The 23,380-nt window shown below is 42.8% G+C and overlaps 1 protein-coding gene across 1 annotated transcript in view; it reads right to left on the bottom strand.

Annotated features, from left to right (window-relative positions):
* The window catches only part of LOC102380954, a gene marked incomplete at its 3' end in the record, with an annotated part of 76,157 nt that overhangs the window by 21,607 nt on the left and 31,170 nt on the right, over positions 1-23,380 (bottom strand). The window contains exons 7-13 of the mRNA XM_025193805.1: positions 22,311-22,460; positions 17,711-17,831; positions 15,944-16,075; positions 13,870-13,980; positions 4,786-4,939; positions 2,220-2,448; positions 999-1,103 (exon numbers count right to left, since the gene is read on the bottom strand). Coding sequence (XP_025049590.1) covers positions 999-1,103; positions 2,220-2,448; positions 4,786-4,939; positions 13,870-13,980; positions 15,944-16,075; positions 17,711-17,831; positions 22,311-22,460 — 1,002 coding nt within the window. The remainder of the gene's footprint in view (positions 1-998; positions 1,104-2,219; positions 2,449-4,785; positions 4,940-13,869; positions 13,981-15,943; positions 16,076-17,710; positions 17,832-22,310; positions 22,461-23,380) is intronic.

Genomic DNA, 23,380 nt, shown 5'->3' with positions numbered 1-23,380 from the left:
TGTAGGGAAGGTTCAAAGCCATGGATAGTGCCCCCTGGCATCAGAGCAGGGAATAGGCAGCCTCCCACTTAATAAATCAAGTTAACAATCGAGTTGTGGCAGGCAAGTCAGGGCAGACTGCCCTAGGCAGGTGGGTGGGCTGCTTTGGGATCCGGCCTCAAGTTTGCCCCGTTGCACTAATTAGCATGCATTGGACCAGACTCAATTAATAGACCCAAGACAATGTCCAGTTCCCTGAGACAAGATCAGGCTCCCTCTGTGTTTTCTTGTCCCTACATATCTTCTTACCTTGGCTGCCAGGTAAGCCAACTTTTAACAGGCTGGGTATAGGGTACTCTTCACCCTGCCTAGTCTGTGGCCCAAAATATTACTTGTATAGCTAAGTTAGTCATGTAACTGTTGCTTGCCTATCTAAAGATGGATCTGGCAATTTAACTGTGTATACCATGTCCATAAAACAGGGCTACAGTTCTGCTTTGGCATTCTTAGAGGCAAGAGAAAACCGTTTCAGCTTTCCTGTCCTGAGATAGTCATTACTTTGCAGATGGAATTATAGGCTGCTTTGTAAATTGGAATACATTGCTCCTTTGTATTCTTTGCCCATTTTAGGGACTTACTGAGTTTATATATCACATAATGAGTATTGAATAGAGGGTATTAACAAATGCAAGTCTGATTTAAGGAAACAGCTAATGGAAACTCAGATCTGACATCAAGGCATCAGATCCCCAAGAGGATGAAGCAACACAATATCATATCATTCTCCTGTTATTAGACTCTGCAGACAACATGTTTGACAACTGTGAATTACATCCATTTACAGTTAATATTGCATTATAAAGCATTAAGAATATTATGTAATGGGGTAGAATCACAGGGATTATACACATAGCACATGTTTGACTCTTAGCCAGCTCCAAAAATTAGATGTCAGTAAAACACTGATTACTGTTTGTATTAGAATCATCATTGTTCAGATTCTGCTCAGATTTCCTTACCCTGAACTGCAGAAGTTCTGTAATACATGTGTGCTTTTATTTAAATTGAACTGAGTCACATGTGGCGCATCTACATTGATACTGCTGGTTAGTAAGGTGGAAACTCTGCAAAGAATAAAACACCAAATAAGTGATGGCTTAAGTATCAGGGAAACAATACAGATGTATGTCCTGCAGGACCAAGATGCACCTGTTACCTATTTATGGGTCAATTTGGTTTTCACATAACTGTTAATGCTGTTATTATTACCTCTTAGCATAAAAACAATAATTTAGATGGTGATAATAAAAGATTCAGAACTATATAAAGACTTAAAATTATTCCTGAAGGGTGAGGAGAATAGACCACACTGGGAGCGTTTACACGTGATGCTACATCGCTGTAGCAACATGCTATGGCGTTGTAGCATTGACTGGCAAAAACTGTGATGCTGCAACATCACTGTAGCAACTCACTCTCTCATTATAGCGTGCTGTTGCAGTGATGTAGCAGCTAAAGATAACCATGTGCAGCTGGCACAGCACAGTATGGGCTGTTACTACGCCATCATTTAATAGTTCCAAAAGGAAATACTAAAAGACGGCGCAGTAACAATGGCGCTATCTGGCCACATGTAGACAAGCCCAGGACTGAGAATAAAAACTAACACGTTCATTTCTCTGATTTATAATTATGTGATTCCAGTGAGATAGAAGTCACATACTACTACCCTGGACAAAGCCTTGGAAAGTAGGACTCGAATTTTCTCAGGTTTTGCATCCAAGATAACATTGCTTATAGGGAGTCATTTGGAGAATTGGGGCTTAGAATGTAAGATTCAGGTTAGGGGGTGGTGCGTGCATGTGTGCGTGTGTATATACATCTGTGCATGCGCACATCAATGAGTAAAGTGATACCACATCATCTGGTAAAGGCATCATTTCTGAACTAAGTTTTTCACATAGTGTTGTAATATAAAGATATGATAAAATTGATAGTTATTTAATTAAATTATATTTCAGCGTTGTTTCTGACCACCTTTCCAAACCTCTCCTGATTTTCCTGCCATTGTTTGTTGTTGTTTTTCCAAGATCACAAAGGGGGTAGACTCTTGGTTCTGAGTCACTAACAGCTAAGCTTAATGAGAAAGAATTTAAAATTCACCAGACTGTACAATTAAGTGCTCATAATAGAACTATTTCAGTGGACAGAGAGAAATTAACTCCTTTCTTTTTTTTTACCTGGGAGAATAAGATGATGGCTCCCACTGCATGTTGCAAGCAGGAGCTAGCTGGAAACAATCCAACAGAAGTGGGCTTTCTGACTTGGCAGCTGTACTGTCCTCTCTCCTCTCTTCCTGTGGTCTCCATACAGTTGAGTTAGCCAAGGGAATATCTACAGACTGATTCTGGCATTTTCTTAAGGTTCTTGGAGAAAGATCAGGCATTTTGTGAATGTCTGAGTCAATTCCTGAAATACAAGACCACCACAACATCAGTGAAGTCAGCCTTAGGAGACGGAAACAAGCATTAACCCCTGATCTTGCAATTGACTGTGCTCATGTGTCTATAAGTGGAAATTTTCTGCTGTGCATTCTGTATGAAAATTAAGATAACAGAGCCACCCCATGAAGAAATTTATTTCCACTTCTCCTTGACCCTGGAAATTTGAGAAGAGTGTGCCCTTAGCATGCAGGAGGGGTTAATGTATTAGAGATCACTATAGAGGGCAGGGGAAGCAGAGTTTAATAAATAAACTCTATCAAATGGAAGATTTGCTGGACTGGTTGCTAGTTCATCAGTTATGGAGCAAATCACAAGTATTGAGAAGGTATATGAGAGAAAAGTAATGAATATCATTATTGCCCTTGGACTTGATCCCAGAAAGAGGGTTCTAATATTATGGAATTATTATTCTCTTTAGAGAAAATCAATTAGAGAGAATATAAAGAACTGCAATGCCTGTTTTTTGAACCAGAAGAACATGGTTGATGTGGCTGGTATATTTGTCAGTGCTCACTGGGTGGAAATCACACTTATCAAAGGGTCAGCTTTAGGTTTGTTTATCACTTAAGTTCCATAAAGTTCTCACAGGGCATGTCTACACATTCATTAATGTGCCTGTACTTCTGCTCATTAAGTTTAGTACCTCTAATATGAGGTACTAGATAAAGGCGCAGTAGCTGCACTAATGCACAGTAGCAAAGGCAAACTTTTTTTTGTGATGCTTAACGCACAGCTGACTAATTCTATTGCACATTAGCATGGTTTTTGCTGTGACATGCTAATGCTCAGTAGAACAGTTCACTGTGCATTAAGGCATCTCATGTAGATGCCCCCAAAATAAATAATCGGGTGGGTTTCAGTCTGTATATTGGCCTTAAGCTTAAACATGAATGTTGCTCAGACCAAAGTTATGTTCATTTATAGTTCTAATGTAAGTGTAATAGCAAACATACAAGAAAAACTAGCTTCAACATAAATTCATTATAGGGATATATTTTCTTCACATTTTCCAGAACTTATATCTTCCCTCACCCATCCACAAGTCTCAAGTTGCAATTTAGGGAGAATTAAACTGAACTAAACCCCAGTGGTGTGTGCACAAGGGTGGAGGCCCAATCCTTACCTGCCTCTCCGGCAGTGGGGGCAGGGAGGTGAGCTGCCGGTGGGCCGAGCAGTTCCTGACCTGTGCAGGGGCCTGGTGCTTCCCTCCATGGCAGTGGTGGCACCCCCTAGGTGGCACCTGCCCACTGGCACCCAGCCCAGGTGGTCCTGGGGGGCACCACAGCTACAGAGGGAAGCACCAGCTCCCCTGCAGCCGCAGAGGGAAGTATCGGGCCTCCGCACAGCTCGGGCAGACGCACAGGCTCAAGGAGAAAATAAAAAGATCAGGATCCTCGCCACTTTCTTTTTTTCTTCAGTCGAGCCTACCTGACTGCACAGACTGCCACCAGGTCACACAGCCCCTGAGCTGCGTGGGGCCTGGTGCTTCTCTCCCTGGCTGTGGCACCCCCCCCCCCCCCCGGGACCACGCAGTCCAGGTGCCAATGGGCAATGCTTTCCACCATGGAGGAAAGCCCTGGGGTCCCCTGCAACTCAGCGGCTGTGTGACCTGGCAGCAGCTCACCCCCTCTCCCTTGTTGTGGGAAAAGCAGGTAAGCTCCAGCACCTCTGCATCATCCCCGCTGCCTGGGACAGCCCAGGAACAGCTGGCTTGCAGGGTGGTAAGGTGGCAGGAGGGTGGCTGGGTTTGCTGGTGGTAGAAGGTGGCAGGGGTGCTGGAAGCCTACCAAGCCCTGAGTATGTCAGCTTCCAGTGCCCCATACACTGTTGCACTTTGTTAGGTAGCAAACTAAAACACCTCAGAGGTATTATATCTTGCTATATTACAAAGTCATTTAAAGCGAGCGTGCAAACAGCAACACCATTAAATTGGAATATGCCGCCAAACGTGCAAACAGCAATGCCATTAAAGTGGTGCAAAAGGGCATTTAAGCCACTTTGGAGGCCAATTTTGTCGTGTGTACAAAGAACTGATTTCGCTGGAAGTATTCATGTGAGTAACTGCTTACTAACGTGAGTAAAAGCCCTTCCAGCTTTCTGTGTGTTTCAGTGCACAGTAGTTTAAAGTCAGAAAGCCAATGGTGTATGCGGCTCTATAAAAATCTATCATAAGACGAAGAACACAAAAGACAGGCCTGGTGCTATTTTGTTTGCCACAATACCTATTGCCTAAAATTTGAAAATCTAAAAAATAAAAAGCTAAAATTAAAATTGCCCCCCAAAGATGCCTGCTGTGACTGACCCAAAGCCATTTGATAATACTCCATCCAGTCATCTAGAATATTTTTGATCTTTTGCTGCAGCTTTCTTAATTCTCTGGCTGCACTGAAATAATTTCTGTGGTTTATATTCTCCTCTAGAATTTCAAGCGTCTTCAGCGGCTCTGCCAACCTTGACTTTTTTAAAAACAGAAAGACAGAAAAAACATTTTGAAAATTACACTTGATTGATGTTTAATACTGCTAAAACAGACTTTGAAATAATTTAATGAAATATGAGACCTTTTAAATTAAGCTCAATACAAGTCGGTATCAAAATAATACTAAACAGCCCCCCTCCCCCACCAAAGCCCCAGACTTTTTGAAGCCACACAGGATTGGAAATTAGTGGGTGCTACAGAACATTTTTATCCTCTGCTCCAACAACTGAATTGGGCAGTTTAGTTTTGATAGGGGTACCATAACAGGCTCCTTATTCCTTTGCTGCAGGATAGGAGAAGGGTCCAAGACACTGCTTACTGTACCTGAGGTTGTCCATTTATTGGACTAACTGTTGGACTAGGCTGATGCAAGCCCCTCTGCCTTCTCACTCCAGTGGTCAAAAAAATGTCATCTTTTAGTTTTGAACATTTTTTGCAAAAAGTACAAGGCAGATGGTCTAGTGGCCAGATTAAACGTTTGTTTAATTTTGAGGTCAGTGGCTTTTTCCATCCAACTTTGTCTCCTAAAAGCCCACTTCACCTCTGTTTTGCCCTTGTATCTTTTGGGGTCTCTCTGAGCATTTGTAATCTGAGAGTGGTTTCACTACACATGGCGAAAAATGAGCGAGCAGAGTCATCTCAAATCACAAAAGAATGGAGACACCGTTAATATCGATATTATGTGATAGAAATAGACTCCCTCCCTACGTATTCTTGAGAAGTCGAGAGGTTTTGAAAGTTCTAACGCTGTGCACTTTGGTTCCTATGATGGCCTGCCACATCCTGCAGTCTGACCTAGTGCCTCTTTTTGGAAATGACTCCCTGGATTTGGAGAGTGGGGCACAGATGGGTCTCAGCCTTAGCTTCTACACTACAACTAGGGACCTACTGAAATTGCGGATGTTGCAAAATCCGGCATTGCCCGCAAAAGTGGGCAATGCCTGTGAAATCCATGGGAAAAAAACACAAGAAAACTTACTGAAAATAAAATGCTGGCTCCCCAGAGGAAGCAAGGGGGCTACCTGCTCAAAGGGCTACCGGCAGGATGGCTTCTGCCTCCACCCCTCACGGCTGATTGCCTGCAAGGGCTGCGTGTCATGTGGCTCTGCCCCTCTCTACCAATTGGTGGTGAGGGGTGGGGCCACATGACAGACAGCCCTCAGTCAATCAGTAGTGAAGGACAATCAGAGGCATGGGGGGGAGGGGCAGGGGGCGCCACACTTCACTCATGAAATGGCTGCCCAGCCCCATGTTCTGCCTGCAAAATTGGGGGACAGGTGCCTCAAATTTGGTAGGTCCCTAAACTGAAGTTATTGCGCCTGACTGAGAATGAGGAGACCTACCAGTCTGCAGCCCCCTCTGGTCCAAAAGCAGAGTACTTCAGCTAGTGAAGAGAAATCTCAAATGATGGAGTAGGCTACTCTAAAGCAGTGCCCTTTTCAGTGGTGGACCAACAGGGGGGCAGGAAGGGGCCATGGCTCCTGGGCACTGGCCTGGGGGAGGCACCAGCTGGGCCCTTTAGAGAAACCTGTGGCCACAGGGGACCCCACAGAGCCAGCGGTGGTGGCCGCAGCTGTGTTTTGTTGTGTGGCCTGCCCCGTGGGTTGGATGTTTAGTTACCTGTTCCAGCTGGAAATTCCAGCCATCACCCCTCCCCCAGTGTGTGCGCCCGGACTTTCATTTAGTTCCCAGCCAAAACAGATAACCAAACAGGGCTGAGGTGGGAGACTTTAAGTACTGCTACAAGAAGGATGGGGAGAAGGGAGGGGGCAGGTGCAAATGCAAGCATTGGCCCCCAAGTGCCAGAGATCCACTGTTCGTCTCTGGCCCTTTTAAAGGGCCCACACAAAATGCCAAATGCATCCACATGCACATGGAAGCATAATCACTGCAATAAGTGTTGCATGTTTAGATGCAGAGGCCCACAGTCAACACTGTGCTTAGGGATCCCCTGCTCCCGAGGAGACAGGGGATGTGTGATTGTTTCTACAAAAGCTCCACCTACTCCTCTGCTCAGTGCAAGCACCCTGCAGTATCTTGTTGTGGCTGTCTCAGAGGTCATCTGGAAGATTTTCCATAGCTCCAGCTCAATGTCCTCTGGCTGAGAAGGGAGTGAAAAGCTAAATGTCTCTCTCCTGGTCTATATCTTAGAAGAAAAAGTTCTTAAAAATAGCTTTGGCACTTGAAGAGTAATAAAGACTTCCTCAAGGAAATGCATAGTATGATGAATTTTCCCATGATTCCTGTGGATTCCTACAGGACAGTCTTCTAAAATGTCTCAAAAGGCACCGCTTCAGAGTATTGTGCTGGGAACTCTGGGTTAGATACCCAGAGGGTGCTGCAACTTCAGTGGTATAATACAGTTTCCCGTGGACATCTACACTGTAAGTAAATACATTATAACTATTCTTATATCACCAGTTCACTTGGCTAGAGTAGGCAGAACCTCACTGACATGCTTGTTCACCCATTAATGTGCATATGATCTTTTGTGTTAATGCTAGCAGGCATTATACACCTGACACATCCGTTATATTGCTAATTAGAGTCTTAAGCAAGGCTGGTAAGGATTAGTTCTATTTGTTGTTCCTGTAAATCCAAGCTTTGCTGACAAAAGTGGTCTTGAGTCTTAAAGAACAAGATAAAGTGAGAGAGTGTGAGTGCTTTGTGGGTACAATGGATAAGCATTACTGAGAAACCCATTTAACATCCTCCAATTAAGAGACAGGAGATTTAACGTATCATTGTCATAAGTGTTTAATGGCTCACTTTGAAAGCTAATAGGAAATATGTACAATCATAAAAATCTTCCATTCAATAACCCCCCTCTCTAATTGGCTTGCTAAAGTTGAACCAAATATTGTTCCCATAAATTGCCAGATTAACGCATGCAAAAATTCTAAGTACAGTAGTTTCATTAAGACCAAAACTAATAATCTTTAAGAAACACATCAAAGTGATAGTGATGTAAAGCCAAAAATGTAATTGATTAACTCACACCACAGATTGGAGAATTGTTCACAGAAATGTTTCATAAACATTTAGGTCCCATTTTCAGAAGTAATTTAGGACCCAATCCAAATCATTCTTATAAAAGTGTCTAAATGGGACTTGGGTGGAATTAGGCACATAAGCCACAAAACCCCCCCCCCAACTAAACAAAAAAACCCCCACAAACCAGATTGACCCCACTCCAGTTAAAACCCCACAAAATTGCTTACCTAACTTGAATCATTAACTACTTTCATTTGGGCCTGAAAGCACACACAGATTTCTTAGGTTTGTGTACAATCATGTTGGCAATCCAGATTCAATGCCAAGGTACATAACTCATGCCTAAATTCTGTTCTGATCCAGGTCAGTGTTGGGAGTTGCCCAAACTTTACTTAGGTCCCCACTGGGTGTCCACAGAGCACATTTCACTCCTTACAGACATGGGTAGCATTGAGGGCAGAGACCGAAGTGACAATTTTTGCCCAGTCTGGCCACAGAAAGCAGTTTATAGCCATGACCAAACACAAGTACACAGCTGCAAACAGTTTAAAAAATGGCTGATCCAGTGAAAATCTGACCCTGCATCGCATGGGGGGTCAGATGAAGACATTTCAAAGCAGAGCATCTTCTGTAACGTCTGTCTGCACTGCATGCCAGTCTCAAGCTGTTTTCAGAATAGGAGGGGGGAAAGGAAGTGGAGGGAGTTTGCTCTGGGGGCTTTTCAGCCCACACTGTTCTGTCTGCACCTGGAATTCAGTACAAAATGCAAAATCTTCTGGTCATTCTTGAGCATAGCTACTGATAGTGCTGCCATCACTGTCCCCCTTTTCTTCAGTTGCCTCATGGTTAGTGCATTTGCCTAGGAAGTAGAAGACTTGGGTTGACTCAAATCCTCATCTTCCACTTCCCAGGAAATTGCCTGGAGCACCAATCTATAGACTAGTGGGCAAAGAGGGCCTGAAATCTAGGTCTTCTGCTTGCTAGGGAAGTGCCCCAGGCTATTATAGCAAGGTGGCTGCTGTCATCCCCATCAACTATGTTTTAAAAGTAGAGAGAGGGCCACTTATCTGTATGTGAAGGGACAACTTAGGTATCTGAAGTCTAGGTGTGAGCTTTGAGCTGTTAGTTCCAGACAATGTCTATGCTATGAAGTCTACACCTTACCTACAGCAGCCAAAATAGGGCAGCGGGGTCCCTGGCAGGGATGTAGCTTTGCCAGTAGAAGCAGTGTTGCCATCTTGGATCAGGTATAGATATTACACTCCTACTAGTATAAAAAGGACCTACCAAATTTGTGATTTTGCAATTTTTGTGGAAACCACAAAATTAATAGGTCCCCATGAAAAAGTGTGGGGACTGTGAAAAAGCATGAAATTAGGTAATTGAGCAGGGGAAAAAAAGGGAGCTGCAAACAGAAAAGGGCAGGAAACCATGGCTCCTGAACCATGGGGAAAGGGAGGGGAGATATTTGCAGCAGAGTGCAATGGGCCTTTCCGTACCTCAGATTGGCTGAGGGGCCCAGAAGTCCTGCCCCCTCCCTGGAGAGTGACAGATGGCCATCTGTCACTCTCTAGGGAGGGGGCAGGACTTCTGGGACCCCTTGGCCAATTAGAGGTGTGTGGGGCCTGCAGCACTCTGCTGTGAAAATGGTGACTGTTGTCATGCATGGACCATGAAATCAGGAGGCAGCTGTCCTGAATTCGGTAAGTCCTTAGGTATAAGTGATTGGAAACTGGTCTATACCCATAACAGAATAGAAGTTTGGCAAACATAGACTATTTTAAATATGGTGGAACCCAGTCTAAGATTTGCCTCCCCACCAAAGGGTGAATGTGTATTCTGAACAAACTAAACAATGCTGCTTACAGAAAAACACGTAACTTAGATCAGTTCAGCCTCGGGTTTTTTGAATGTCTGCACCTAGTCATACTGAGTTTGTCACTAGATTTAGAAGCTATTTGGATTGCCTGCTGATGAAATGTATGTATCAGTGTGCTATGTGCAATACTTGGTAAATTATCTAGTGATATTGTTGGCAACTTTGGAAGTTTTACCTAATAACATCTGAGCTAGGGACAGAAATGACACATAAGGTGGTGATCAGAAACCGGTTCAGATCTGTAACACAACAGAAGTTCAGTGTACATAAACAGGCTGAACTTTTGAAACACGCTGTTTCAAAATGGCTGAAACCAGTTTAAGATAAACCTGGATGGATGTAGTATCAGACTTAACTGATTTAAGTTAAATCAGTATATTGAATTTCTGTCCCAGATCCCCTCCAGATTCAAGTTAACTCATAGTCCCCCAGCATCCCAGGATGCTTTGCACCCTCCCTCCTCACAGGGTGGGCAGGCTAGCTTTGACCCAGGCTGTCTGCTCCAGCTGAGCAGGGTGGCATGCTCTGGTGCCCCATGGCTTCTGGCCTGGGCCACTCCAGACATGTGGCTGCATTTCTGGAATGAAAAGCAAATGTCTGTTCACTTACTTATCAGTTTAATCTATGCAGTTTAGACTAACCTGCAAAGATTGAATCAAGTCTTTCCTGCCCAGAGCAGGGGGGCTGGACCCAATGATCTCACGAGGTCCCTTCCAGCCCTCAACTTCTGTGAATCTGTGTGTGAATTCAGCCTCAGGCTTTTTGACTGTCAGTACTTAGCCCTGGTGGTTCTCTAAGGCCTGTCTGGAGAATTTCTCTTTTAGAAGTTGTAGTACATGGCGGAAGCTTTCTGCTGGCAGGGCCTCATCCAAACAAAAGAGGTTTGCTGGTAGACTTATGTCAGTTATTAGTTGTGATCTTTTCATACCGCTAGCTGACAGCCCTGCTGGACAAACTTTGTAATGGTCCAGCCTCACACAGGTGCCTTCACTCAGGACTGTGGAGAGGCACCTAAATCTGGGAATGAAATAGGATTTCAGTGCTTTTCTGTTAGCTGCCTTAAGCACCCTTGGCTCAGGATATCGTACTTGTATGATAGTTACCCAAAAGCCTGTCAACAGCATGGTGGCAGCAAATCCAGCATCAGCCACAGCAACAATGTAAGCAGGCTCCAATTTCCCTATTTGTGAATTGTGGAGACATATTTGTGAACTGTGCTCTTGAAGCCAAATGCCTCATTTTTAAAGGTGGACATGCCCAGCACTGTCATACCTGAGTCTCTTTAGAGTAATACATGGTGTTGTAAATTAATGAGAATTAGTCTCCAGGCCACCTAAGATTTCATAGACATTAGGGCTGGAAGGGACCTCGGAAGATCATCGAGTCCAGCCCCCTGCCCAAAGGGCAGGAAGTCAGCTGGGGTCATAGGATCCCAGCAAGATAAGCATCCAGTTTGCTCTTGAAGGTGTTCAATGTAGGCGCTTGAACCACCTCCGGTGGCAGGCTATTCCAGACCTTGGGGGCTCGGACAGTAAAGAAATTCTTCCTTATGAGAGAGACTTCCTTTCACATCTTTGTAAATTTCATTCTAAACCTTGAAACTAAGAAGAAGAATTCACACAGGATCTCCTAAATGATACTCCTTTACCTCTTAAAAATAAAGCTTTCACAATTTTACATCTTTAATGATTCAGATCATCCCCAGTTATTTTGAATTTGTTATTTAAATAGGTCATCTTGTACCACAATTATTTCTCTTCAGAACAGGAACTCTTTTCTGTTTTTATGGGAGTCAGTAGTCCTAATTAAGATTAAAATTTATTTTCCATTATATGGTCTCACTAATTTCCTGCTAAAGCAAAAATCTACATGGCTAAACCTCCTGATAATGGGTTTATTAACAAGTTGAAGTGCATCCAAATGCTGTGTTTTATAAATTAAATGTTAGATTTCATCCAAACATTTTACATTCTTAAAAAAAAATGTTCCGGATCTACCAAGCCAATGCCTAGTTCCTAATTTGTTAATGAGTACATTTGAAAATGTGTTTTCCACATTTGAGAATTAGTCCAGGGTCTTAGATTTTACTGCTTCTTTCAAATATATCTTAAAGTTTGTAAGACCAGCTATTTCCAAAGGCATTAAAGGAAATAAAGAATTTTTTAACATGATTAATCTCTTCTGAGTCTCACATCTCACCAATAGTTTGTCCAAATTACCTCTACTGGCAGAAGATTATACATGAAAACAGAGCAAAGTATGCCATTGTAGGAATGGGTATTACATCTGACTTTCTTTTTCTTTCACTACAATATGCTGTCCTTCATCAAAAATCTTGCACCTGATAAATTGTTTATGAAGGCATTATCATTAGGAAGATGAGTTGCACCTTTTATACCCTTCCCTTGGTAATGAAGACTCTGTTCAGCTCAGATGAAGTATTGTCAGGAAGGAGAAAAAGCCTTCATGAAAAATGGATACTAATGTGAAAGGGATCTCTACTGTTACCAGTCTTAAATACAAAAGAACACTATAACACTTAGAAGTCTTCTGAGGAAAAACCAATAAACAATATAGCTAACTGGCTTGAAAGTAGTCAAAATTGGATGTTTTCATCACTGTTTTCAAGGTTTTCTGCTCAAGTCAATTAAGCACCGATTGATTTATGAGGTTTTTCTTTGTGGTTGCAATTAATTTTGAAAATTGCTGACAACTGAAAAAAATCTAAATCATTTTGGGTACTGTAAAAAAGTAAGTTATTTTGTTTGCTGTTGGGGAGTAAAAAGGAATATTGTAAAATATTACTTTTTTTTAGAAATACTGAAAGGAATTCTTATATCATGTACAATACGCTATGAGGAACATACCCTTTTAAAGTTAGTCCTTAGGAAAAGGTAATTTTAGTGAAGGGGTAAAATACAAAGATAGACACTGACCTACTTCATCCTGAGACCAAAGTTTAAACTTCTGTAGTTTTACAGTTTAATATATAATGAAGAAATAAACTCAGTTGTTTAAAATGTCATTAACTGCTAAGCCACTGACGCAAGCAAATCCCATCAGCTTACTAAAAATAAAAATGTTCTGACCTTTAAAAATACTATACTCAATTTAGTTCCAGGTATATATGGTGTTGGAGAGTGACTAAAAGAGAGGTTTGCTGAAATGCAAAGTGCTATTATGATGCCACTTGCCTATGGTGGTGACTATTGATAGGCTGCTGCAAAGACTTCATACCTAGCTCCAAAGCAAATTAAAGCAGCTGCTGGAAAAGACAGAAGTTAAACCACCACCTTCCCCTCATCCGTGGCAAATTCCCATTGTGGTTCAGTTTGCATCAGGCTAATGATGCAATGGAAGTGAATCAGGACTCAGATTCCTCTTGTCTATAGCTTTGCTTTTACAAAACGTTCTTTTCTCTACCTGATATTTGCTAGATGGGCTATTTAAAGTTAAATCCTCTTTCACATGACTCTGGTCAGGAGAGGAGCTAGCAATAATAGTAGATAATTCTAAGAAGGTATAAATTCCTGTTCTGATGCAGAAGATTTTGGACTCTTGCTCAAGGAGATTATTGACCTGGAGGACCTATCTCTACAAATTTTGGACCTTACTGGCAAAGAGGATTACTAGGAAACAGATTAATCAGTAACAGATTCTAATATTGATATCACAGTAACACCAAAAAGAGGCCAACGTAATGTGAATTGTATAAACACATAATAAAAGGAACTTCTGTAATAGACCATGGGCCCAATCTTTAGTTGCTGGCTACTAGCACAGTATCACCAAAGCCAGTGTGAACCAGCTGAGCCTCTGGCCTAAACAGTTTTGTGGCTTTACAATCATCAGGCCTTAAAAAAAAGAACAATTTAAAGAAGAATATTTTCCAGTTTTAGTGCAAAGATGATTGTATGGCAAGAATTTAAAAACCCCTTTAAACAAACAATTATTAGAAGATAAACAGATGACAACATATGCCAATAAAGTTAAGTTAATTATTTTAAGATTGAGTTTTTTTATTTGCTACTTACTTCTTTCTTTTGAACCTTCTTTGTTTCTTTCTCCTTTAATTTTTTCCTGTTTTCATTACAGAAGTCTTTTGCTGATTTGGATGAAAAGTTAATCCTGGTGACTATCTGGCCCTGGAAAACACAGTGATAGAAAATAATACAAACACACTTTTTAAAAATGAAGATGCTATATAATTGCAAAGAACTAAAAGAAATAGATTCAATGTCTTGATTGAACCCCTGGAGCATCAAGAAGCCCCAGTAAGGGTCAAGGTGAGAATGCATTAGGGTGTGTGTAGATGAAATGGGGACCCTAAATTAAAGCAGTGGGTTTTTAAAAACACTGCTTCAATTTAAGGCCAATTAAGCCACCGTGTTGTGCACATACCCCACATACCTGCCTCTCTGGCAGCAGGGAGAGGAGGACGAACTGCCAGCGGGGGTGGAGTGATCCCTGGGCTGTGGAAAGGCTGGTGCTTCCCTCTGCAGCAGTAGTGGGCACCCGCCCGCAGGCACCCAGCTTGGGCGGTCCTGGGGGGCACCACAGCTGCGGAGGGAAGCACTGGGCCCCAGCACAGCTCAGGCAGGTAGGCTCCAGGGGAAAAAAAAAAAAGATCATGCTCACCCCTTTTTTTTCCCTCTCTTGGGCGGAGCCTGCCTTCCCGGGCTGCTGCCAGGCTGCCTGCAGGGCTTTCTGCAGAGCCCCTGAGCTACATAGAGCCCCTGAGCTGCATGGAGTCTGGTGCTTCGTTCCACAGGTAGTAGGGCAGCAAACTCCTCGGAGGAGTTTTAGTTTGCTGTGCCCCAAGTCATTTAAGGCGCATTATGCCACCAAATTTGCTACAGTGGCTGTAATTCTTGAACAATAGGCTGCTGAGGCATGCAAACACCAACACCATTAAAGTGGTGCAAAAGCATTTAGCCTGCTTTAAAGTGTTGTGCACACATGCCCCTCATTTCGTCTACACACGGCCCTAGGTGCTAGACAAATGCATCTTTTCATTGCCTGCATTCATACTAACTTAGCAAAATTGGATCCTCATCTTTTGACTCTAGATACCACCGTGGTACAAATCCACATGTAAATAACAATAGCACTTACAGTGCTTGTCTAGGAATTGGGAGGCCTGGTTCTAAGGTTTCCTCAGCCTGAGAGGATTAAAGTGCACATCTTCTGCTTCCCTCCTAACCACCAGGCTATAAGCAAGGCTGGTGAACAGGGCAGGCACTCTCCACCATTCTGTTGGAAGCTGTGCCTCTGCGCAGAAAGGAATGCGAGATTCTTTAGCTTAAAAGACAGAGCACAGAAGGAGGCATGACACTCTAGGCTGCTGGTTCAGGTATTCAGCAGGGGTCAGGGGGTTTGAGTTCCTTCCAGGACTGGACTGTTTATGCATTTTACATACAAGAGTCACTGGATTAAAAAAAAAATTGAAATAATCCTGGGAGGAAGCTATTTATATAAAACAACTGGGCTCCTGGTTTGTAAATCACAATGGGGCTTAGGTAGGAGCTCCTTGTTCTGTAGGTTGTGGCATTCTGGGCATATGCAAAACTGTAACTGCAGGCAGCAACAGAGCTTTCAGGCCAAATAGGTACTTTTGGGGTTGCTTTGGTTCTTTTTGGATCACAATTTTGGACGTAGGGTCCTAAAATCAGTGTAATTCTTTTTCTTGAAACTGGCACTTGGTTATTTGATTTTTCTGGATAAGAGCCATAATTACATGCACATTTTGCAATTTTTTAACTATTGCTTGTTCACATATGGGAAAAAGAAGTTTATAAAGTAAACTGGAAGGTGTTTAAAAATTTGATTTGAACATAACTGCAAAGCAAATATTTAAGAAGCTTTGGCTGCTGAACTCAAGAATTTACTACTGTTTCCACATTTCTAAAAGTGCTGGAATAGTGTAGTAAGAGATAGATTGCTAAGAAATACACCTTTCTTGCAAAGCTATATTTATCCCTACCTATTAGCAGGGATTGCAAAAGATGAAAGGGCTAATATTAAGGGCTGCTGTCTCAGTGTAAGCTTATCTGTCTTAGAAGCTGTCGACTGACTGATATTTTTAATAGACCTTGATTTGCAACATACCAGGTCTTCTAACTGTGGAGGAGATGTACCCTGTACAGGTGACAAAGACAAACGCACACTTTCATGTTGCCACTTGTAGACCATGTTAATAGCAAAGCGCCCTGCAATCCTCACAGTGATGTATTCATTAACCTGTATTAAAATAAAAGGGCAGTTGTGAACCACACACAGCCTTTATTCATATGGTCCAGGAAGAAGATACTGCAGTCTGAAGCCTTGAAATGTTAACTATGATGCTACGGGATTGACTATTGAAAATGATGGTCATCAATACAATGGTCCTCATTGTTGGTTAAATTTAGTGCTGAATTCTGATTATGTCCACAGTATGGGCACACACACTAATGCTGCCAAAATAGAGTTGTATGTGCAGATGAATTTTGGTGAGAAATAGTTTCAGACCATTTACACAGATTATTCACAACTATGGGTATGGCGCACACACAGGAAATTCATTAAAGTGTATTTTATTTTTCTTGTGATTCTAGACTAACATTAAATACAGTCTTAATGATAACTTCTATGCTTTACGGTTGTTGGTTGTAGCCATCTTGGTGTAAGGACATAGGCAGATAAGGTGTTTGGGATAAATGTGGTATCTTTTATTAGACCAACTAAATAGTTGGAAAAATTGTTCTTTGCAAGCTTCCAGGCACAAACACCCTTCTTCAGGCATAGGGAAAGTCTTTACACCTGAAGAAGGGTGTTTGTGCCCAGAAGCTTGCAAAGAACAATTTTTCCAACTATTTAGTTGGTCTAATAAAAGATATCATATTTACCCAAAGAACCCTGTCTTCTTAATGATAATACATTTGACAATTTTTGTTCAAAATCCAAATGGCAGAAATAGAACCAAAGACATTTCCATCATAATTTGCTTTCCTCTTTACAGGCCTTGTAAGAGAGAAAGCCAAAGATCTAGCATGAGATTTCTTCAATGTTGAATTCTCACAGGAGAAAAAATAGAGTTATATTTGAAAACACCAGTGACAGAAGCTGCAGGAGTCTCAATGCCATTTTTGTTTCTCCCCAGCTGGGCTGCCAGCTTAGGTAACATGAGCCAACCATGTAACAGAAACCATCTGTGTTTGTGGGCTACCTGTCATTCTGTCAGGGCTCCTGTCTGTATTCATTGTATAAAGTATTAAACACAGTGCCAGGAGCTCTGTGTCAGATAGCAAACAACTAAACCTGACTTGACCTCTTAAGTTGTGAGTATATTTACAAACTCACAGCCTGAAGGCTTACTTAAGGATTTTGGAAGCAAAATGTTGTACCTTCATTGCCAGGGTCATTTAGGGATTGCATGACTGATCCAACAACCACTGAAGTCACTGGGAGCTTTCCAGTTGACTTCAGTGGCACCAGATCAGGCCTGAAATCAAGTTGCTTGCTACTAAACATTCACAGATGATACATGAACAGCAGTAACAAGTCTGGAAGAGATTGTTCCAAAAACTGCTCCTAGCAGGTAGGATGTCCTCCGGAGAGTCTGAGCTCATGGATCCATTCTCTCAGCAGTGCTGAGGAAGTCACTTATCATTTCTTTGTCTCTGATTCCACATGAATAAAAGCTAAATGACATTTCTTGCTCTGTTACATGAGGATTGAGGGTATTAGGTAGTTATTCTTTGCAAAGCATTTTGAGGATAGAAAATGTGACAGGTTATTGTCCTTGAAATTAAGAAATCTTCCAGAGAGCCAATGACATTGAGAAAGAAGTTAACAAGAGAAAAAAAATCAAACACATAATGGTATAAATATTACCTGTATTATAACTGGCTCACTAAGCTTTCCCTCCCGAGGCCATTTCCATTTTCTGATTATTTCTCCATCTTTGTTAGTCATCATGCCTCCTTGCTGATTAAACATCATTGCTACAGTGTTACTGCAAACAACCACAAACATGAAACCTGTTTTTCATGGTTTACTTTAGTAAAATATAATCAGGCTGAGGAAATTGCTTTGATCCATGTGATTTTAAATTAACCTACTACCTTGCACAGACAGCACTTCAACCAGCTTTTCACAAGGTACACACCTGCGAGGCCTACATAAATAATTTTGCCTGTTACAGATGGAATAGTGATGCACAAAGAGGTTAAATGCTGGTTTTAATAATTACATGAAACGTAGGAATGTTTGAAAAACTGGTGTGTAATGCATTGTGACTTTTAATGTGACACTTTCTTATTCTTAGGCCATTCTTGATGAGTAATGAAATTCTTCACATGCAAGCATGAAGCTGAAGGAGGAAGAAGGTTAGGTGAAGTCACATGTTTATCAACCCCAAAAGAGTATGTTGGTAAGACCTTTGAACTGATTGTCTGAGGCACACTGCTGTTGTATTTCTCTGTTAGCAAGACTGACCATACTATTGCATTTATCAAATTACTCGTAGCTACCCCAGCACACACGTCAGCTGACCTGCTTGGATCTTATGTTTTGAAATAATATATTCTGAGTTCCAAAGAAAAGACTTTAAGGTAATCTGAAACTCTGCAAAGGATTTTTTTAAAATCCAAATGTGTGCTTTTTGTTTCTATAAGCTATACACAAAAGGTATGATAAGATTTTGAACTTTTATTTTTATTTTTGTATCTTTAGAGATACAAGGATGTCCTATCTGATCTTCCCTGGTTCTGCTGGAAAGTCTCATATTCAGACAGAGAGATTTTACACCTTAGTGTAAAGGGCCAGGGTGAAAAATCTTTAACAAAGACATATTTCTTAAAGTCTCACTGGGATTTGGACGTAAGGATGTGCTAATAAAAAGAAAACAGTTTTAAGAATCTGACTTAAAAACTGTGTTTTGCCCCTCATATGATTTTGCTTGTTTTCCTATCATAGAGTTACCCGGGGGAGACGCATCTCAAATTTTCAATATTTTTAATTGAGAATTTTTTTAATGCATGTATTTACTTTAAAAACACATTTTTTTTCAGAAAAGGTCATAAGCCTTAGAAAAAGTTTAAAAATTCTGTAAAAAAACAACAAAAAGGAGGTTTAAAAGATTCTACACACCCTGACCTAAAAAAAAGTACAGGTTCCACAAAACGATGACTATCATATTGCTCAGACTCCAAGGACATGTTCAGCCAGGTGATGATAAACCCACAGTACCTGATTTCTTTCCAGCTGCAGGCACTTGCATGTCACATTGTTACTCCACTCTAGCCTTTATTCAGCTTTGCAGAACATGTATTTCTTATCTCAGAATATTATGTAGTTGGCTAACAATCAAGGACCATAAAAGAGAAAAGTTAAAGGGGAGTCTAAGTGGTGGGTAGACAACAGTAATAAAGTGTACTTACCACATGTAAAAATACTGAGCATTGCACAAGAAATATATAGTAATTATGCTCCTAAAAGGGATGTGTTCTCATTTATGGCTGCATGCTTTAAATGGGACTGAAACTTCTGTGTAAATCATTTAAATGTACGTTTTTGTTAGGTAGGAGAATGGGGGCGGGGGCAGCATACGCACGCGCATGTATGCATGCGTGCACACACATGCCCTGCTCCTGCGTGGATATGTAAAGTGCTGTTCTCTTTTGACTGCACTTGGAATTTTATAATGAATATTCAGAATGCCAGTTTTTTCCTATAGCCTTTTGTTGGATATGCTTTTAATTATTGGTGTCTTTAATTGAATTGCCTAAAGCAAGGGTGGGTAGCCTTTTGCTGGCGCAGGCTACAGCTTGTGACTCTGTCATGGCTGTGGCGGGAAGTCTCAATCCCTCAGAACAGCTAGCTGCCTGCATTCACCCTCATTGCAGAAGGAATCACAGATGCAGAGGAGTAGCAAGCTTCACAGCTGAAATAAATGCTGTGGTGGAGATTGGTGGCATGGAACAGCTCCATCGCACCTCTTCCCCTCTGCCAGATCAGACATCTTTGTCAGGGTCAAATCTGGTCCATGAGCTGTAGGTTGCTGAATTATGGCCTACAGGCATCCCAGCCCAACCTCAAATGAAATAAAAGGATAACTGGTTGTTGGAGTCAGAAAAAACATTGAAAGTAATATTGTACAACACAAAAATGACAGATTAAATTAAATCCAGTGAAAGAAATAAAATAGAACTAAAATCAAAATACCAGAATATAATACACACCGTGTTTGTGAAAGATAGAGTGAAGAAAAAAGATTTTTCCAGCTGGGACAGAGCCTAATCTTCAACTGACTCACCCTCACTTTCCTGCTTTACTAAAGTAGAAGCACTAGCTGTTGCTGAAGACTGCTCTTGATGGGTGGATCTCTGATTCTGAAAACAGCTAGTTTCCAAGGCTGTTAAATAGGGAGAGAGAGACAAGAACCAGACAGCAAAATTACCCTAAAAATGTTTGGCTCGATTAGTGGAACCTCAGGACCATTAAAAACAAGAGGGGTGGGGGGAATCATTAACACCTCTAGAGTGAGCAACAATGACCATTGGGTCAATTGACTCTCTCATCTGCCTGAATAGCAATAGCACTGTGGAGCAGGGATCAAACAGGTGCTTCTATCCCAGTCAGAAAACCAACTTCCCTGCTTAATACACACACCCCAATTTGGGGGGAGGGGCTGACTTTGGGTGGAAAAGTGTGTGTGGTGTGCAAGAACTACGGTATTTAAAATTAAGGGTCTCAAGTATGCACTTAACTGAGATCTGCTAAGACAATAATATGACTCAATTAAAGACAACTGTGACAACTCTATTATAGAGATACTTTAAGGGCCCAGTTACAGAGCAATTTATAAATTGCTCTACAGAAGGGTTCAACAGCTCCTGCTTCTCTATAGAGACGTGCAGTGTTCATAATTCACTGAAAAATATATAATGAAAATCAATCTAATGATACATTTAACAAACAGTATTTAATTCTCTGTGATGTTCATAAAACTGTGAAAGCTATGTGAAGGTATCTGACAAATGCTTGTCTTCCTGCGGGCTGGTGATCTACACCAGGGGTGGGCAAAACACAGCCCATAGGCTGAATCTAGGTCACCAACAGATTCAATCTGGCCCATGGCCGGGCAGTCTCCAACTCATTGGGTCAGGTCCACAGGCAGTTGGTGGCTCTGACTCCAGCCACTGTGTGGTGCTGGGCAGGCGGGTGGATGGGGCTGTTTCCACCCAGCAGCATCAACTCTTGATGTGGTGGCATCAGCTGTGGACCTGGGCAGGGGCTCCTGCCACAGCCAGCAGGCAGCAACATGAGCTGTGGATGCCTCCAGCAAGTTCAGGAGCCCCAAGGCAGAACCTGCTGGTGGCATCCACAACTGACAATGCCAACTTCCCTGCACAGAGAAGCTCCCACTCAGAGCCCTGATCCAGAACCTGCTGGCAGTGTCAGCTGTGGACTCAAAAAGGAGCTTCTGCTATGCCGGGTGGGCAGTGGCATCAGCTGTGGACACTGCTGGCAGGTTCTGTGACAGGACTCTGGGACCTGCTGGCTGCACCCACAGCTGATGATGCTGTCCACCCACTGTGGCAGAAGTCCCTGTTAGGGTTGACAGTTGAGTCTTGGGACTCCTGGTGAACTACAGCTCTGTCTGGGTTCTGGAGGGAAGAAGGGAGGAGGAGAGAGAGGCAGAGACAGAGAGAAGAGAAGATACCAAGAGAGACAGGGAGAGAGAAATGGATGTGGCCCTTGAAAGGTCACCATGGCCCTCCAGCCAAAATAATTGCCCACCCCTGTCCTAGGCCATGATTCACGGTCTAGGACAGGGGTAGGCAACGTTTCTTGGCCGGAGTGCTGAAAAAAACACAATGTCTATCTTGGAAGGTACTGGAGTGCCAACATGCTGGAGCCTGGGGCAGCTGTTTGCAGCCTCCCGGCTGCAGACGGCCCATGGAGGGCTTGCAGCCTCCCAGCCTCCTGCTGGGAGCAGCCTGGGCTCCATGTCTGGCAGCAGCTGCATAGAGCGCAGGCTGGCAGTGGTGTGCCAAGCAAAATGGCCTTGCGTGCCATGCTCGGCATGCGTGCTGGGGGTTGCTGACCCCTGGTCTAGGATGTTTTGGAGATGATGTTGCATAGTCTCCATCGCTTGTAGTATGGAGGCTCAGCAGAGTAGCCTTTCTTCAAGTGTTTGAGAGCTGGGATGGGAGTGAACAACTGTTGCCATGTCTCCCTTCCCATGTGAAAGGTTTCTGTCTTCAGGAGATTTGATGTTTTGTTGCTATTTCACTGTATAAATCGGGAGATAACTATTCAAAATGGTCTCCACTCAGCTTCAAAATTCAGATGATGCTGGGGTTTGATTACTCAAGATCTCGCGCTCATTCATTCATGACTTTGAGCACTATATTAGGTACAGCGCCGATTATATTGCCTTGTATAGTACACAGTATAGTAGCATGTCTTTTTGAAGGCAAATACTTACCTGTTAGAAAAGCAAATACTGCCATGCCCAGAAGGTGTAAAGGTTCCAAGTATGGTCTGACTGGGAGAGTCACTGAATATGTTGGTGTATACGCCCCCACCTGGGAGATCAGAATAGCTTTGGCAAGCTGCCAGATGCTCAGAAGGATAGCAGAAGTCTGAGTCAAGGAAGTGGGTTTGTTTGTTTGTTTGTTTGTTTTCCTGATAACCTAACATCAGCCTTGTGATTTCTGTTACATGCCCATGCCAAGAGCTAAGAATCCCAGCCCAGGGCTGCCTGCTCCTCTGTCTCGAGGCACCTTGCAACCCCAGCCAGATTGGGGGTGGCTTGCTGGGGTGCAGGGCTCTCAGTGCAGGGGCACTGCAGCATGCAGAGATGAGGGAGCAGGCTGCCGAGGGCAGAGTAAGTGCCTTTATTCTGCCAGCTGGGCTGCCTACTCCCCTATCTCCACATTTGTGCCAGCACACAGCACTTTGGTGTGCTTTGTGCTGCTTTTTTCTCATGGTATTTTTTTTGCTACCAGGAAATCCTAGCAAATTTGCCCCAGCGCTGCAAATCAGCAGCATGGGGCATGGTTTAATGTGCAACGTGCAGTTTGTGGTGCCACAAAGAAGTTGCGTGCTACGATCCCGCCACATCAAGCAGCACATCTCCATGTGCTGCTCCCCACCTGGCTGGGGCACAGAGTACCTCAGCGTGGGGGCTGCCTGCCAGCTAGCTCCATGATGCAGCACCCTGTGCCCCAGCCAACCCTCTTGACCCCCACAGCACATGGAGCAGCAGGACAATGTGTCCCACTGCAAACTGCATGAGCAGGGGCATGCACTGCAGCACAATGTAGTGGCACACTATTTGTGCTGCTCCAAATCCACAGTACAAATGCCTGCCCCTGTTCATGTGGATGTGGCCTTAATGGACTACAGAGATCTTGGGACCTGGAATATAAGAGAAAGTGGGGCCACTTGCTTTTCAATCTTTCATGGAATGGGTGGTCAAGGAGAGTTGGAGAATGGGCAGAGCCTTGCCTACAGGATTCACCTTATTTGCTGAATCAGAGAGAGAGAAGTAGA

The sequence above is a fragment of the Alligator sinensis genome, unplaced genomic scaffold (assembly GCF_000455745.1).
Source record: "Alligator sinensis unplaced genomic scaffold, ASM45574v1 scaffold1290_1, whole genome shotgun sequence".
In the NCBI taxonomy this organism is placed as follows: Eukaryota; Metazoa; Chordata; order Crocodylia; family Alligatoridae; genus Alligator; species Alligator sinensis.
The sequence above is the reverse complement of the archived record's forward strand: the minus strand, read 5'-3'. Positions and strand labels throughout refer to the sequence as shown.